The sequence below is a fragment of the Odocoileus virginianus genome, chromosome 7, assembly GCF_023699985.2.
Source record: "Odocoileus virginianus isolate 20LAN1187 ecotype Illinois chromosome 7, Ovbor_1.2, whole genome shotgun sequence".
Lineage (NCBI taxonomy): Eukaryota > Metazoa > Chordata > Mammalia > Artiodactyla > Cervidae > Odocoileus > Odocoileus virginianus.
In genome coordinates this window covers 3,861,678-3,880,150 of record NC_069680.1, presented here as the reverse complement: position 1 = coordinate 3,880,150, position 18,473 = coordinate 3,861,678, and the positions used below count along the sequence as shown (strand labels likewise).

At 40.4% G+C, this 18,473-nt stretch overlaps 1 protein-coding gene across 1 annotated transcript in view; it reads right to left on the bottom strand.

Annotated features, from left to right (window-relative positions):
* The window catches only part of ENTPD7 (ectonucleoside triphosphate diphosphohydrolase 7), a 35,975-nt gene extending 19,984 nt beyond the window's left edge, over positions 1–15,991 (bottom strand). The window contains exons 1-5 of the mRNA XM_020897319.2: positions 15,834–15,991; positions 15,436–15,538; positions 13,881–14,063; positions 924–1,129; positions 527–677 (exon numbers count right to left, since the gene is read on the bottom strand). Of these exons, the coding sequence (XP_020752978.2) occupies positions 527–677; positions 924–1,129; positions 13,881–14,063; positions 15,436–15,443 (548 nt within the window). The 5' untranslated portion in view covers positions 15,444–15,538; positions 15,834–15,991. The remainder of the gene's footprint in view (positions 1–526; positions 678–923; positions 1,130–13,880; positions 14,064–15,435; positions 15,539–15,833) is intronic.
* Between the last annotated feature and the right edge of the window lie 2,482 nt (positions 15,992–18,473).

Genomic DNA, 18,473 nt, shown 5'->3' with positions numbered 1-18,473 from the left:
ATGGCAAAGAATCTGCCTAGTGAAGAATCTGCCTGCAGTGCAGGAGACCCATGTTCGATCCCCACGTCAGGCAAAATCCCCTGGAAAAGGAAATGGCAACCCACTCCAGTATTCTTGCCTAGGAAACCCCATGGACAGAGGAGCCTGGTGGGCTACAGTCCATGGGGTCACAAAGAGTTGGATGTGACTGAGCAACTAACACTTTCACTTTCTAGGTGCTAGATAATGATCCAAATTTATCACCATCACCGCTGCTCCTAACCCTTAATCAAAACTAAAAATCATTACAGCCATCTCAAATAGATATTGATCCCAAAGAAGCAAATGCCATGGATGTGTGATCAACTGATTGTGAAATAATGGGTTGTAGGATTGGCTCTGCTCTATTTTGAGCAAGAAATCTTTTAGTGCCACTTGTCAACTCTGTGTGACATACCCACACCCCGCCTTCAGATCAGGGAAGCACAGAGAATAATGCATGAAACTGCACTTTCAACTCGCGTGCCACCACCCTCCTGTGTCTCACCTCTCGGGAAGAAGCCTCATGCCCGCCGTGCAGAGGATGTAAAGGGGGGTCTCCTTGTGCTTCCTCACAGGCACATGAGCAGCAGCAAAGCTCAGCAGAGGACGAAGGTAATCGCTGGCATGTTCTGGAGTGTCTGCCATCGCAGAGATTCCTTCAGTAAGATAAAATACTTCATTAAAGAATAGATCACAGAGACTCAGAAGACTGATACCCCATAAGGTTCTGTTTAGGTTCTAATCATTTATTTATTTCATAACAGTAGGGCAACAATGAATCCCTCCTATTATCCAGAATCTCCAGAAGAAAAGGGTAGCTTTCTTTCTCCCTCTTCTCTTTTCTCCTCTCATTTCTGCAGCAGATAAAAGAGATCAACCATGATATAAATTCCATTCAGTACCTGGCTTGATTTTTTTAACCACTGGTTGGCTGTTTCGGTCTCTCATCTGTTTGATGTCCAATAAGTCATGAGGATTCCCATTATGTCTTGGCCAGAAATAAACAAAAATCCGAGAGCCACTGCTGCCACAGTCCACAACAAGTCCATAATTCAGATCTGGGTCTTCAGTGTCAGTAGCTTCAAGATCTCCTACTCGAGCCAAATACCTAAGCCGGGCAGAAAGAGGAACTAGTGTTAAGCGAATAGCAGCACCACGTAATTCTTCTGTTCATGAGTCTTCATTAAGTGGCTACATGTGCCAAGCACATGGGACTACACATCCTAACAAAAGAATGAAACAATATCGACCATATCTACTGATGTATATGATGCAACAGCTGGTTGACACTGAAATTACATACCTAAAAGCTTGGGAGTAGTTCTGAAACTGGCCAGGGTAGTAAATCTTTTACTAAGCATTAAAGGGTTTCTAGGCCTGAGTAGATATTGAGCCACTAAATTGGGAGGGCGGTTTGCTATGCACACTAGATAACTAAGGCAATCCTAATTTCATTTCTATTTATCTATCCTTTCTCTATATAGACATGAAGAATATGGCAGAATGATAACTGACTGACAGCCGGAAGATGGAACAAGTAAAGATGCTACCATCAAAACCCCAAGGTTTGAGTCTCAGCTCTAGCACTTCCTATACTTTGAGACCGTCAGGAAATTACTTAGCTTCTCTCAGGTAGTTTCCTCATCTGGGAAATCAGGGTAGTTGGGAGTCTCTACCCTCAGAGAGGCAATGGGTATTAAGCAGTGAGCAGCTGCTGTGCCACTAACCCCTGCTCTTACTGTTACAGGATAACGACAGGGAGAACTAGCAGGAGATGCTCTGGGGGCAAGGGCTGAAAAGTTCAGAAAGAAAAGAAGGCTACAAGCTGGTAAAATCCTTCTTCTGAGTGAGGCTCCAATAAATATTAAAGTCAAAAAATTAAATAAATATTAAAGCCTCCTCAGAGTGTGAGGGTCTAAAAAGTACAAACATCACTGATGATGTCTTTCAAAGGTTTAATCTGAAGAGGAGACCAATGAGAATGGCTTTTAGCTTATTACTCAAAAAAGGAGAGCTCTTTCTTGGTGCTAATATACAAGGCATAGTAGGCAGGCTAAAATTTTGTCTTCTAGATTCTTTGAAATTTGAATAAATACTACTATAGATTGAGCTAATAATTGAATGAATACCTTGAAAGGAATACTGTGAATTTTTCCAAGTAATATTACCCCCTCCCCCAGAACAATCATATTTGTGTTTACTGGTGACTTCACATTGCTACACAAAGTTCCTTATTTTGGACAGAAAAGCAAACTTGATGAAAAGAAGACCTTGTAGAAACAGTTTAAAAATCAAAAAAGTAGGGCTGAGTACCTTTCCTATTCTAAAACACAAAATGCATTTTTTTTTTAAAAGAGAGGAACATACATTTGAGCTTGTGTGCTAAGTTGCTTCAGCTGTGTCTGACTCCATAGGGTTGCAAAGAGTCGGACATGACTGAAGCAACTTAGCACAAATGCACATAATCCTGTAAATTACTGCATCAGATAGGGTCAGGGAGAACTTTTTTTCTGGATCTGATGTGAGAGTGAGTTGTGGGAAGTGAAGCAGATGGTAAAAATCTGTTTCACACTAGAAAGTTTACAGTCCTAAAGATTCCCTTCCACCACAAACTTCCCCATTCTAATCAAATTACTGGGCTGCAATGGGCTCACAATCCACCAAACAATTCTTAACAAGTCACTTCTATCACAGGAAAGTTTGGCAGACATCTGGGTGCCACAGACAGAAAAGAAATAGGCAAGATAATCGATGCCCCAAATGACTTTTCATTTCTCATCAGCAATTCTATTTCACAGATCTTTACCTGCTTTCCTTCTCTGAAAACCACTCTTTCTACTTCGCTTTGACAAGATTCTGTATCCTGTCACCTCCTGCTTAATGAATAACTTTTCCTAGTACATTGGTTCTCAAAAGTTGTTGGCTCAGGACCCCTTTTTACAGTCTTAAAACTAGTGAACTCCAAAGAGCTTTTGCATACATGGGTTACATCCATCTACATATACCATGTTAGAAAATAAAACAGAATATTTAAAATATTTATTAATTTAGACAAGAGCACGCAGCACGCCAGGCCTCCCTGTCCATCACCAACTCCCAGAGTGTACTCAAACTCATGTCCATCGAGTCGGTGATGCCATCCAGCCATCTCATCCTCTGTCGTCCCCTTCTCCTCCTCCCCCCAATCCTTCCCAGAATCAGGGTCTTTTCCAATGAGTCAACTCTTCACATGAGGTGGTCAAAGTATTGGAGTTTCAGCTTCAGCATTAGTTCTGCCAATGAACACCCAGGTTTGATCTCCTTTAGGATGGACTGGTTGGATCTCCTTGCAGTCCAAGGGACTCTCAAGAGTCTTCTCCAACACCACAGTTCAAAAGCACCAATTCTTCGGCGCTCAGCTTTCTTCACCATCCAACTCTCACATCCATACATGACTAATGGAAAAACCACAGCCTTGACTAGATGGACCTTTGTTGGCAAAGTAATGTCTCTGCTTTTTAATATGCTATCTAGGTTGGTCATAACTTTCCTTCCAAGGAGTAAGCATTTTTTAATTTCATGGCTGCAATCACCATCTGCAGTGATTTTGGAGCCCCCCAAAATAAAGTCTGACACTGTTTCCACTGTTTCCCCATCTATTTCCCATGAAGTGATAGTAAACTCATTACATATTAACAAATTTTATGAAAAACAACTATTTTCTAAACCAAAAATCTGGAAGTGTGGTAGTGTTTTAGAGTTTTGCAAATCTCTTTAGTGTCTGAATTAACAGAAAATAGCTAGATTTTCATATTTATTTCTGTATTCAACCTGTTACAATAAGTTGTTTTGACTGAAGCATGTGAAGAATGACAGAGGATAAGATGATTGGATGGCATCATCAACTTGATGGACATGAGTCTGAGCAAGCTCTGGGAGTTGGTGATGAACAGGGAAGCCTGGCATGCTGCAGTTCATGGGGTCGCAAAGAGTCGGACATGACTGAGCAACTGAACTGAACTGACTGATAGGAAGAAAAATCAAGCTTCACATAATGTTGCTGGAAAAGGGAATAGTACTTCAGTATCCTTTTTAGATTACTGTGGATATTCTCCTTTGACACTACACTGAAAGTTGACAAGTGGAGTTTCTTAAAGGTTGGTGGCAATGTGGAATCTAAACTCTAAGAACTTTTCATACTGTTACATTAAAATGCACTGGTCTATCTTTCACTTTAAATTGCTTTTACTCATGCATGATGTTGTCACATCATATACTGAAAACTACTGGTTCATTGAGCTATGCAAATCTTAACGTTGACATATTTCGTTCTACCAAAAAACCACATACTTTCATTAATATCATTACCAATTTTATATAAAAAAAAAAAGTCTTTGAAGTATTGGGAAGCAATACTTCTGAAGTATTGGGAAACACACCCACAGTGGCAGAAACAAATATCCCAAACTTCTACTTTTCACTTAAAAGTTCAAATTTTATCATTGGCAGTAAATACTGACAATAATTTTCTGTAAAGTGATAGGTTTTTACTTCATTCATTTTCAAGAAAATGTCTTATGAAATACCCATGTCTGAAATTCATGGTTGTTCTGACAGTTATTCTTTCAAGTGAAAAATAGTATGATAAAAGCAGGGCTGTGTTCAGCTCACAACTCAAACAACTGCATTAAGTGCTTTTCCTTGAGACAACCTGCATATATAGCGAAGTGCTTAATGCATATTTCCCATTTTGTCACACAGAACATTGAAAAAATATTCTTAAGTGGAACTTGACTTTTCTTCCCATTGCAATTGTGTGACAGTGAAGATACCATAATTACTGGTTTAATTTGTTACTCTATCTTGATTTGTGCTAAAGCACTCGCAGTTCTACCCAACATTGTTTTCGTATCATCACTGTAAATGTCAACTCAGCAAAAAAAACAAATACTATCACCATAGCCAAAAGGTAGAAGCAACTTAGATGTCCATGATAGATGAATGAATAAACACATGTGCTATATACATACAACGGAATACAATTCAGCCTTAAAAAAAAAGAAAGAAATCCTGCCACATGCTACAACATGGGTGAACCTTGAGAACATCATGCTAAGTGAAATATGTCAGTCACAAAAGACAAACACTATATAATTCCACTTATAAGAAATATGAAAAATAAGCAAATTCACAGAATCAGAAAATAGAATAGTGGTTATCAGGGGCTAGGGGTAGGGAAAAAATTAGGGTTGTTGTCTAATGAGTATAGAGTTTCAGATTTGCAAGATGAAAAAGTTCTGGAGATTGGCTGCATAACAATGTGAAGATACTTAACACTTAGAAACAAGATGATAAATTGTGTTATGCATTTTTAAAACACAATTGGCTGCATAACAATGTGAAGATTAACACTTAAAAACAATTAAGATGATAAATTGTGTTATGCATTTTTTTAGACACAACCTTAGTATTTTTATCAAAATAGTTTTGGCCTTACAGACTCCCTAAAAGTGTCTCAGAGATTCCCAAGGGTCACTTAAGAGCCACTACTTGAACACAACCTTTCTTTCTAACAAACATCCGTCTGTTCTTCTTCCTATTCCTTCTCCTTTCCCTTCTTTGATATGGTTTCAGTTTTTAAGAAGCCTCCACTCAACAATGCTGATGCTTGGAATATTCACAATGACCTGAAAAGGCGTCCTCCTTCTGCTCTAACATGGAGTGTCATTATTCTCTTTAAGCAGTTTGCTTGTATTTCAGGCTGAGCCCTAAGATTTCTTTCCTATTTGTTTGCTCCACCTCTCCATTTAGATTCTCAGTTTCTCAAGAGTGAGTACATTAACTGCATGCCCCAATACAGTCACAATGTGCCTCACATTTCTCCAATATGTATCAATCAATCAATACTGACTGGCTTGGGCCTAGAGCTCACAATATAAAGCTGCTGGTCTGTTAACAATTCACCTAGGTCTTTGTATAGCTATACTCAAAACCAGTTGGTCTCTTTCTTAGAAAATTTCAGTGGCTTTCCAAAGCATCCTGTCATCCTCTTTGGTTCCTGTCACAATAAGAAACCTTACAACTCTAATCTGGGTACAACTCAACTTTGCTTTCTTTTCTCTTCAAGTCGCCATGTGTGCATTGGCAGAAAAAAGTCAGCTGACACTACAATACAAGGAAGAAAGACAGGACCAGAGGGCATTTATGTTATACTTTCCACTTGAATCTCTAATCGGTAGCTGCAGGCTACAGAAGTCTCTATGTTTCTCATCTTCCATACAGATGAGTAACTGAAGAAAAATTCTTCCCTTTGGCTTGAAGTAATAGTATCACCTCTTTCTGGAATTCTGACCTCTTATGACCTATTCAGGCTTCTTAGAAGCCCTTCCTCATCTAGGCTCCTAACAAAGATGCATCGCTGGTCCTTTCTTGGATATTTTCATTTCTGATTTGCAATACTAGACTTACTCATCATGATTAATTATTTGCATTGCTGGATCCTCCTGCTTTGCTGATGCTGCACTAACTCAACCCCTAAAGAGGACTTTAAGCCCAAGAGAAAAATTCCAAAAGCTTTGGAATCCCTCATACCCACTGTCCCAGGAGAGATCCAATCTACCATCACATGCACTTATTCCCACCTCAAACCCACATATCCTCTCTATATGAGAAGCATGATTTCCCTCCGGTCACTGCTGAGTCAGTGAAAAGAAAGATACCCACATACACATCACCCAAGGTAGAACTGGAAGACAATTGGCTTTTCGCTGCCATTATCCTCAAAACATTAACAGCATTAGAGCAATAACTGACCAAGCCATTAGCTTACAAAATCAACACAAATTATACCACTTCTAGAGTTCAAAAAGAACTCAGTAACATGCCAAAAGTCCACTAAAGTGGCCCCCATTAGCATGGAGCTACCACCTCTGATGAATTGTCATCATCCCAACTCTGTTCAAGGTTTGAAACCAAATATAATGACATCATAGCCAAAGTAGCTGTGCATGACTGATGATAGTACTACATGCCCAGAAAAGCATCTTGTAAGGTTACTACTTATTTCCTAACAAGATTAATCAGAGCAGTCAGAAACATTTATAATTTAAAGCTCTGCTTATAATGACCACCATTAAGGACAAGCAAATGAATAAACGCATAAAAATGTCTTCCATTTCACCAACAAAATCTCTGAATTGCTCCACTATACATTAGAACCCTTAACTTCATCTGTATATTTGTTTACCATTTTTATTCTAACCGTAAGTAAAGGCTCCTTTTCACTTGCTTTAAACAGAATTAAAACTCCTACGGAAGGCCACTATTTAGCCAGTTGCTGACACAGAAGCTCTCACTCAGTAATTCCCAGGTAGCAAAGGAACATGAAGGCACCTTTCAACAGCTACCAAAGACATTCTTCAGAACAATAAGCAAGACAAAAATTTCCCCACTAATAAAGACAGTAGTGGGGATACCAAAAAGTTGTTGTTGCTTAGTTGGTAAGTCATGTCCAACTCTTTTATGACTCTATGGACTGTAGCCTGCTAGGTTCCTCTGTCCATGGGGTTCTCCTGGCAAAAATACTGGAGTGGATTGCCATTTCCTTCTACAGGGGATCTTCTCAACCCAGGGATTGAACCTGGGTTTCCTGCTTGGCAGGCAGATTCTTTACCACTGAGCCACCTGGGAAGCCCTACCAAAAAATGAACATCATTAAACATTAAGGTGAAAAAGAAATGTACTGAATACAACAGTTCACTGTTTGTCTTGCACAATATACATGTATACATGCTAAAAAGAATCCCTTAAACTAAAAATTATTAATATATTTTAACAATTTACCAGCATCCAGGGCTAGCACATTCCAAAACTTTCTGACCTGGAGGAAATATTTCCCATCTGAACTGTCTGATAGGATAGCTACTAGCCACCCATGGCCAATGAAACCTGAAATATGACAAGCACAAAGAAGGAACTGTGCAGACATTATTTGTTAAGTAAGTGAATAGATGAATGAATAAATGGGTGAACAATACAAAGTCAGTCTGATGAAGTTGTTGGAGCACATATATGGCACATGCTAGATAAACAGTTGACTAAAACAAATCTAACAAAAAATATTCTTAAAGATAGCTTTGCTGTGCATGTCAGAGGAGGACAAAGGGTATATGAGAAATCTCTGCAATTGTGCTCAATTTAACTGTGAACCTAAAACTGGTCTAAAAAATAAAGTTTATTTTAGAAGCATAAATCAAAAAATAGTTCTGGATTCAAACCTTACTGACACTCATCAATCTCTAAATTTACCTTTTTCTAAATTCTAGTTCTGATGTAAAACTCCTGCTTTCTCCTTCATCAGCAATGGGAATACATGTTTATATAACAACAATTCTTTGGTTTTGATATTGAGGGAAAACCCCCATTCATGCTTCTAAAATTTTGGGCCATATCACCACCAAAGTGATATGCTAGGTTCCACCAAGGACTGAAAAAATTCAAATTAAAACAGTTTCCAATATGATTTGAAAAAATTCAAATTAAAATATTTTCCCCAATTTAAACTGGAAAAAATGCCTATTAAAAGTATGTGATATAAAAACCACAACTACAAGTCCTTGTCCTAATTTTTTATAAGGTATTGAACTTAAGTGATGGGTATTTCCCTCAATTCCTAGTTATTTGCTTAATCATTTAATCATCAGCTAATGCTCACTGGTGCCTAACAGTAATAGCCACCACAAAAAATAAATTCTGGAAGAAAAATTTTAAATGGAGTTAGTGCTGCCCCTTACCTTCATTTACCTTCATTGTATATTTGCAGGGCAGAAAACAGAGAACAGAAAAAAATCAAGATTATTTCAAATAATACTAATAAGACTAACATCTGCAATAACTGTAGAGCAATGCTTCCCAACTTAGGCTGCACATTAGAATCACCTTGAGAAAAGGTCCAGTTATTTGTATTTTTTAAAGGTCCACAAGTGATTCAGGGGCTTCCCTGTTGGCACAGATGGTAAAGAATCCACCAGCAATGCAGGAGACTGGGTTCAATCCCTAGGTTGGGAAGATCCCCTGGAGAAGGAAATGGCTACCCACTCTAGTACTCTTGCCTGGAGAATCCCATGGACAGAGGAGCCTGGCGGTCTACAGTCCATGGGGTCACAAAGAGTGGGACATGGCTGAGTGACTAACACACTTTTCTCACAGAACTGAATACCACTATAGAAATGGTCTTTAGAAAATCTGAGTTATTGAGTCTACTTTATTTTTTAATAAATTTCCTCTCTCCTGCCTACTGTCAAGATGTCAGTATATCATTAATTACTGTCATCGGTGTGTCCACATCTAATGACCACCATACCCTCCCCACTACCACCATTCTAACTGGCTATTACCGGCTATGTCTGAGACAAGAGAGAACCACGCTAATTAAAACAGTATGGACATGTACACAGTAGTATATTTCAACTGGATAACCAAAAAGGACCCACTGTATAGGACAGAAAACTCTGCTCCATAATACGTAACAACCTAAATGGAAAAAGAATTTGAAAAGAATAGATACATGTATATGTATAACTGAATCACTTTACACCTGAACTAACACAACATTGTTAATCAACTACACTCTAAAAATAAAAAGTTAAAAAAACAAAAATAGAGTTTGTAAAACAAAAGCAAAGAGGCTCTATTTGAGAGCCTAACTTATCGGTACAGTATGCAAGCTCCTAGTACATGAACTTAGTAACATCAAATCTGGTTACTCATAAGCTTCTTCTGGTTAATTTCTGCTTTTTAATTTTATTCCTGATTCTTGACTATGTACAGTCCCTGATTCTTTGTTCTTGATTCTACACAGTTAAACTATTATCGCATTGGGAAACAATTATTCCTTCACATCTGCCTTCCTACCTAGATTACAAGCTCCATGAGTTCAGGGGCCACATTTTATTCACCTTTGTACTCTAGTGTCTAGCTCAGCGTCTCACATACTGCAAGCTCTCAACAGATGTTTGTTTCCTAAATGCCTCCTATAGGCAGACATGAGTGAAGTTTAAGGACACAATAGTAATTTGTGGCCATATGCAAACAAGCTTTCAGTAAGGAACAAGGAGCTCTAAGGCTATACAACAGCTGGCTGCTTCGCCAGAGCATTACAGAGCGTAAAGATTTTGTTAAGGGTGTGAGGATTTTGTTAAGTCACTACACAGGCACAGTCTGAGTGTTCCTTAGCTCTGGGGCTAACTTGTTTCAGTTAATTCAGCGTAAGTATTTACTGAATCTGGCCACCTGAGTTTAGTAGTTAGGTGAGAACTATCATATCACTCTACCTCCAATGAGTCCCTCAAATTCATTTTCTTCTCTCCATCATCACTGCTGCCACCCAAGTCTAGGCCATCATCATCTCTCTACTGGAGTATGCCAATTTATTCTCCATAAACCTTTTCTTAAAAAGCAGTTCTGATCACATCACTCTTCAAGTTTTTCAAAGCCTTCCTTCTACCCTTAAGATAATGTCTGCTAAGTCGCTTCAGTCGTGTCCAACTCTGGGTGACCCCATAGACGGTAGCCCACCAGGCTCCCCCATCCCTGGGATTCTCCAGGTAAGAACACTGGAGTGGGTTGCCATTTCCTTCTCCAATGCATGGAAGTGAAAAGTACCAACACTACACTACTTTAAATACAACTAACGAGACTGCAATAAAAACTCAAGTCTAATCATAAAATACATTAATATTAAGATAATGTCTAAATCCCCTAAAATGGCTTAACAGGCCCAGTCTGATCTGCCCCTGTAGCTGTACAGATCACCACTCACTGCCTAGTAGTCCTTACCCTAGCCATATCATCCTATAAATAAGTCCATAATTAGACCATGCTATGTTCCAGTGAGAAACTTTGCTCAGGTATGTCAAGAAAATCTCAATAAGCATTTAAAACACTCAAATTATGGACTGAGTTTTCTAAAGCTAACAGGTTCCTCAAGATCAACTGTTAATAACTCTGTCATGGATCTAAAGAAGTGTTTCCTTTTTGAAAAGGAAGAAAGAAAAATACAAAGCAATACTGTTACTGGAGGAGGAAAGCTGAAAACAAACTTATTGAAAAAAAAGCACCAAAGTCTCCATGCCATGGTTCCTATCACTCAGCACATAGTGGCCAGTCAGTAAATGTTTGTTGAATGTTTTAACGAATGAGTGACCAAAGTGAATAGGAAATGAGAAATTCTGGGGACAGAACAACCCAGAAATATTAAGGGGAGGATGCATGTGTCCCAATTCTGACCAAAAAAGACTCAAGGAAAGAGTTGCTGGAGGTTTCCAGGAAGGGTCTTCATTCTTTTAAGAGAGCATGGAAAGACCTGTTTCTCTCCTACAGGACACTAGTGAGTGCAGGTAGCCCTGGCTGCTATTATACAACCACTTAGCATGCTGACAAAACGGGAAACTGAAACAGAGTCTCCCATCCTGAGAGCCAACGTTGAACTTGTGGTCCTTCTACCCCTGAACTTATTATGTGAGCCAATAAACATTCTTATTCTTTAAGTCAGTCTGACTGTTACTTGCAGCCCAAAGCCTCCTAATTGATCCTTTCTGGGAAGCAGTAAGGAGAAAATCATGTTGCAGATGATGAACACAACATATTAGCATTTCGTTCTGTAACCTAACCAGAAACTAATCTTTAAAAAATAGCGAAATTGGGATTTTCCTGATGGTCCAGTGGATTCTGGACACCAGAATTAGATTCTGCACACCAATGCAGGGGAGGAGGGTTTGATCCCTGGTCAGGGAACTGGATCCCACATGCTGCAACGAAGACCCAGTATAGCTGAATAGAATAAAATAAATTAAAAAGATAAAAAATAGCAAAATAACTGTTTTAAAGGAATACAGATCTTCTATGCACTGGTAAGCTATATCAAACAAAAGCTATATTAAGTAATTCCAAATGTATTTTCTATGAAAAAAGGTATTCAGCTTTCATGGAACTAACAGTAGGTTAGACTTACAGAAGAAAATACTAATGAATTGGAAGGCACAGCAATATAAAATATCCAGAAAAACACAGAGAGAAAAAAGACTGGGGAGGGGGCGGTGAGTAAACAGAACATAAGTGGGCTGTGAGAAGATGTCATGTGACTCAGCATACGTCACTGGAGACACCAAAGGAAACGTGGGAGAGTATAGAAAAATATTTGAAGAAATAATATTAAAATTTTTCCAAATTTGATTAAAAATGATAAATCCATAGATCCAAGAATAAACAAATCACAAACATAAGAATCATGAAGAAAACTAAACCAAACCCATTACAATCAAATTGTTTAAAACCAGTGATAAAGAGAAAACCTTAAATGCAGCCAGAGGAAGACACATTACATACAGAGAGAACAAAGAGAAAAATGACAACAGAGCTCTCCTAAGACAAGCCAGAGGACAGAGATGCATCATCTGTAATGTAAAGAAAGCAAAAAAAAAGATCAACCTAGAGTTCCATACTCAGTGGATATTTCTTTTAAAGGGAAAGCAAAATGAAGACTTTTCCAGTCATATAAAAGTTGAAAGAGTTCACCAACCACAGATTCATACTACTAGAAATGTTAAAGGAAAACCATTAGGCAAAATGAAAATGATACCAAATGGAAATATGAAATCTACACAAAGGCATGAAGAGGCCCAGAAATGGTAAATATACAAACCTTTTTTTCTTATTTTTAAAAACCTCTTTAAAAAATAATTGAATGCCTAAAGCAAAAATAATAACGTATGGTAGAGCTTATAACATATGTGGAAGAAGTAAGAAGTATGATAACAATAGCACCAAGGTCAAGGAGAAAGAGAAGAATGAAAGTACATTGTTAAGTTTTTACACTGTGTGAAGAGGTATAATATTACTTGAAGTAGTAAATTAAAAATGTATATTCTAAGCCTTAAACCATAAAGCAACTACTGAAAAAAACAAAAAACAGAATTATATCTAACAAAACAACAAAGGAGATAAAATGGAATCATTAAAAATGTATTCAAAAAAAGGGGGGTGGGGTAAAGAGGAAAGACAAACAAAGAACAGATGTGACAAGCAGAAAACAAATAGCAAGATAGATCAAACCCTGAAGATAACTGATTAACGTAAAAACCTGAAGAGCCCACATAAAAGGCACACATTGTCAGACTGGGTAAGAAGACTCAACTAAACTCTGTCTACAAGAAGCACACTTGGAAAAAAAAAAAAAAAAAGAAGCACACTTGAAACATAACAAAACAAAAAGGCTACAAGTAAATGATTGAAAAAACATCTATCATGCTAACGCTAATCACAAGAAAGCTGAAACTGCCATAGAAATACCAAGCTAGTAGATTTCAGAGCAAAGAATATAATAAAAGATAGAGAGTCATTTAATAACCATAAAAGGGTCAATTCATCAACAGTACATAACAATTGTAAACATTTATGCACCCAGTAAGTCAATCCACCAAAACAAGGAAAGAGAAACACACCTTTCATGGTTAAAAGGTAGCATCAGCATTTCTCAATCAGAACCGAACATTACCGAAATAGGAATTAAGATCTTTTAATGTAGTAAGCGGCATGCAATTTTAACTAAAAGTGCAGTACTCCCCAGTATAAGAGTCAAAGAGTCAAAGGTGGTTGTTGTTCAGTCTCCAAATTGTGTCCAGCTCTTTGTGACCCCATGGACTGCAGCACCCCAGGCTTCCCTGTCTTTCACTATCTTCCTGGAGTTCACTGCAATTTGTGTCCATTGAGTCAGTGATGCTATCTAACCATCTCATCCTAAGGTAGCAGTGTGTTAAACAGCTTATCAAAGTATTTATGACTTCACTGCCAAAGCTGGTCAAAGCAATATAAAGCTGACTCACCTTTCATATTGCCTATCTCTTGGTGATGAAGCACCCCAATGTCGAAAGTCCATGATTAACATAAGTAAAAGGAGACAGGATATGAAGAAGAGTCCTAGGAATGCCACCCGCTGCCGGGGAAATGGGCTCACTGTGGGCACAGTGAAGTACCAGGAGGCTGGGCAGAGGAAGGAAAAACTGATCCTGAAATAAGACAAACATTAGTAAGAAAAGTCTCTACAATTGAGTGCTAAAAATGATTTTAAAACTGGATTAAAGCCCTTCCTAATAAAGGCAAATAATTTATGCCACCAGAAGTCTAAATGTTCATTTAGTCTCTCAAAGTTTAGAAAAGGACCTAGATGGTTATGGAACTTTTACTATATAAACTAAAAAAGCCTTCTCTGCTCTTTTTCCAGAGTCTGCACTTTGGGGTGAAATTCAAAGAACTAACTTCATGTTAATGAAAAGATCACCAGTCTCCCTGTGCAAACTCATATTAACATTGAAGAATCAGAGCACTTGCAATGGTCCCACCAAGAATACTGTCAAAAAGACAGAAGAGACAGAAAATTTATTAACTGATTTTTAAAACTATTTTAATGGGTAACATATGCACACAGAAAGAAAAAAATATCAGTTTAAAGGATATGTAGTGGAGAGTGAGTCTTGTGCCTTAACCCCTCATTTCCCTCTCAGAGGCAACCACTATTACCCAGGGATATTCTGTGTGTGTGTGTGTGCGTGTGTGTGTGTGTGTGTGTGTGTCAGAGGCAACCACTATTACCCAGGGATATTCTGTGTGTGTGTGTGTGTGTGTCAGAGGCAACCACTATTACCCAGGGATATTCTGTGTGTGTGTGTGTGTGTGTGTCAGAGGCAACCACTATTACCCAGGGATATTCTGTGTGTGTGTGTGAGAGGCAACCACTATTACTCTCTCAGAGGCAACTACTACTACCCAGGGATATTGTGTGTGTGGGGGGCAGGGGGTGGTGTTTGTGTGTATGTGTGTGTCCTTCACTTAGTCGTGTCTGACTCTTTGCAATCCCATGGACTTTATGCAAACACAAGAATAAACACATACCATCAAGGTAATATATCTGTGTGTGTGTATCTCCACTCCTTTGGTTTTACACCAGTAGGTATAATGTCCTGCATCTTTCTCCATTTATTCTATTTGACAACTGTCTCATTTGGTACAAATTGCCCCACACATCCACATAAACCTTTTCTGAAACCTTCAGAGTATTATAATGTATGAATAAGTGTATTCAACTGTGAAGTTCACTTTTCATACTAACTCAAAAAGACCTCAGTCTGTTTTCAAAGTTCATTACAAAACAAAAAAAAAATTTTTGTTTGTGTTTTTGTTTAACTTCCTCAAGGGGCACCTAGCCTCACTCAAGTGGAAATCTGAAAGAACATTACAACCTAGTAGCACTTATTAGAACAGAGCAAGCACTCACATGCAGCCCTAGAGCAAACCTCACTTACAACAATCTCCCAAGGCCTCTCAACCTGCCTGCCAGCCCCCAACTGAGCTTCCAGCAGAGGATAAAGTGTGCAATCTTACCTAGCCATGGGTTCCCTTCAGTGGTCTCAATGCCTGTCACCTCCTTTTCCTTTTGCCTTGAAAAGGTGGTCTCCTCGTCCTCGGCATCTCCTAAGTCTGCAGCCTGGAAAGAGTTGGTTGGGTTTCAGGTTCATCTCCAGCAGTGCCCACGAGACTATACCCCCCTTCCCCCTCACGAGAAGCCATGGCGCCCACCCACTCTCCGGGCTCCCACTACAGATGCGTTTGCTCTTGTTCCTGGGGCTCAGCGGTCCCTACCGCGGCTCCCTGGGAGTCGGGTGTTCTAGAGGGCCGGCGACGTCCTCGAGGAACCCGCCGTCCCCAGGTGGCGGGGATGGGAGTTCCTCTTCCCCTAGCCACCCCTTCCGGCCCCACAGCCTTCCCGTGCTCACACTCACCGGTCGAACCGCCAGCCAGCTCCCTCAGCACCGTTCTGCTAGGTCCAGTGGCGCTCCCAGCAGCTTCTAACCGAGCCGGAAGGAGGCCCGGGCAGCCGGCGGCGCCACGTCCCCAAGGAAACCGCAGAGAGCCAATGACTGACAGGGGACCCGCGGAGATGAGCGGCGGGCAAACCAGCTCCGTCGGCCGCACGTCGGTCCGCCAGGGTGGCCAATCCCCTAGAGCGCTCGGCCTTAATGCCCGCCCCGGGATTTCGTGCGCGTCCAATCCGGAAGGGTGGCGAATGGGGCTCCGCCTGGATGGGCCGGCGGGGGCTCACAGTGGGAGAGGTACCGAAGTGCGCCCAGGTACCCAGCGGCTGTTGCCCTCTCGGTGGCGCGAGTTCTCTGCTGGGCTTTTTCTCTGAGGCTGTTTTCGGGACAGAGAGGCTCGCCTTTTTGGGGAGTGGGGGTGGGTGGGGGAAGGTTAGGAGCCGGGGGTTAGCGACAGAAGTGCATTCCTTGCCTGCAGCCAATCAGAGGTTTTGTGTCCGCAAACCCTGCTCTCCAGAACGGCAGTTCTCCCTACAGTCTCTCAAACATGCCCCGGATTCCCTGTCTTGTCCCGTGAGAAAAAAAACATAAGTTAGGGACAATGACGACTACATCGAAGCACTTATACCCATTCATTCAACATTCAGTGAATGTCTACTGTGAGCCAGACATTACGAGCGGTTGTGTCCCTGACCTCCCAGAACTTACGGTGATACACACAAGGATAATGTTTCCTGAATGTTGCTTTTTTGCCATGGTTATATCAGAGGTTCCTCTCATTTCCAGGAGGGAGCCGCTTGGACAGGATGAAATCCAAGTCCTTACAAACGTGGCACACACATGGCCGTCCACAACCTGCCCATGCAGCCTCTTCCACTGCTCACCTCCCTTTTTATGCTCCAGTCGCACACCTCTGGTTTCTGCCTCCTCCACCTCTCGCCTCCACCTGCCTTGATGCGCTTTGCCAGATGAACTCAGCCTCGTCCCTTACCCTCGATTTAAGGGTCACTTTCCCTAAAAGCCTTACTTGATCTACACCTCCTTTATAGATGCCTACTGTTTGACTTGGGCTTCCCTGGTGGCTCAGAGGTTAAAGCGTCTGCCTGCAATGAGGGTTCGATCCCTGGGTTGGGAAGATCCCCTGGAGAAGGACCTGGCAACCCACTCCAGTATTCTTGCCTGGAGAATCCCATGGACGGAGGAGCCTGGTGGGCTACAGTCCACCGGGTCGCAGAAGAGTCGGACACACACAACTGAGAGACTTCACTTTCACTGTTTCATTTACCACGTTGAGTTAGTTATATTTATGTATGTATCTATCCCAATAGACAGGATATCCTTGAGGGCAAGGACTATCTGCTTCCACAGCAATGTTGGACACTGCCTGGCACACAAAATATGATTCATATATGACAAAAAAGTGAATGAATGACTGTGGGAATAAATGAAGACCACCCAAATGAGAACAAAGAGGCTATTCTATGCCTCATTAAACAAGGCAGTCATTCACTATCACTTGGCATCTGGCAGAGAACTAAAGACTGTCAGGGGAGTGGGGAAGTTTAAGGTAGAAAAACAAAAAGGGAAGATTTCATGTATACACTGATTTGAGAGTACTGGCATGGGGGAGCTGGAGGCAGGCTCACTAGAAGTATGGCATCTTATGTGATTGTTTTGGTGGCACATATTTGATTTTCTCCAGTTGGTCCTGAGTTGGAAGAGCAAAAATGGGGGAGGCTGACAGTCACTGACCAGTCATAAGAATTCTGGGCTGATTACTGCAGAGATCGATTGCTGGGCTGATTGCTGATTGTGGGTCAGAGTTTTAATTGTCATATGTGGTCTGACCGTTACCCAGTTTGTATATTCAGTCTCTTGTGACTGTTTCTTTTTTCCTCCATTACCCTCCCAACCTGGTTGAGTTTCCTAGCTTGCTTCAGTTCTCACCTTTCTTCTTTGTCCCTCAATCCTTACTCCGCTTTAAGTGTTATATTTTATCCAGGCCCCCAGAAACTACATTGAGTAGAATAGTCGTGTAAAGTTAGGATTAATCACAAAAATATACAAATGCCAAGTAGTTTTTTTTATCCTAGAGCCCAGTTTGGTGCCTGGAAAAAGGTAGATGTGGGAAAAATTCAACAAATGTTTTGGCTTTTTTCTTTTTTAATTCTTGAAGTTGCCTACTAACTATGCAGTTATAAATCTAATCTATGTATGTTTCAAATTCCAGTGTTCCACTAAATGAGTGTTTTTGAGCAGAAATAAAATTCCTATTTCTGTTTTAAACTGTACTTAATGTATATGGCTGATGAACTATTAGAACTTGATGGTGCATTCAAACATCTTCTAATTTACATTTCATAACTACTGTTACAAAACAGAAAAGAGAACTTCCCTGGTGGTCCAGTGGTTAAGAATCTGCCTACCAATGCAGCGTACAGGGCTTCAATCCCTGGTCTGGGAAGTTTCCACATGCCACAGGACAACTGAGCCTGTGTGCCACAGTTACTGAGCCCGCAGGCTCTAGAGCCCATGCTCTGCAACAACAGAAGCCATCTTGGTGAGAAGCCTGCTTTCCATAACTAGAGATTAACCCCCACTCACCGC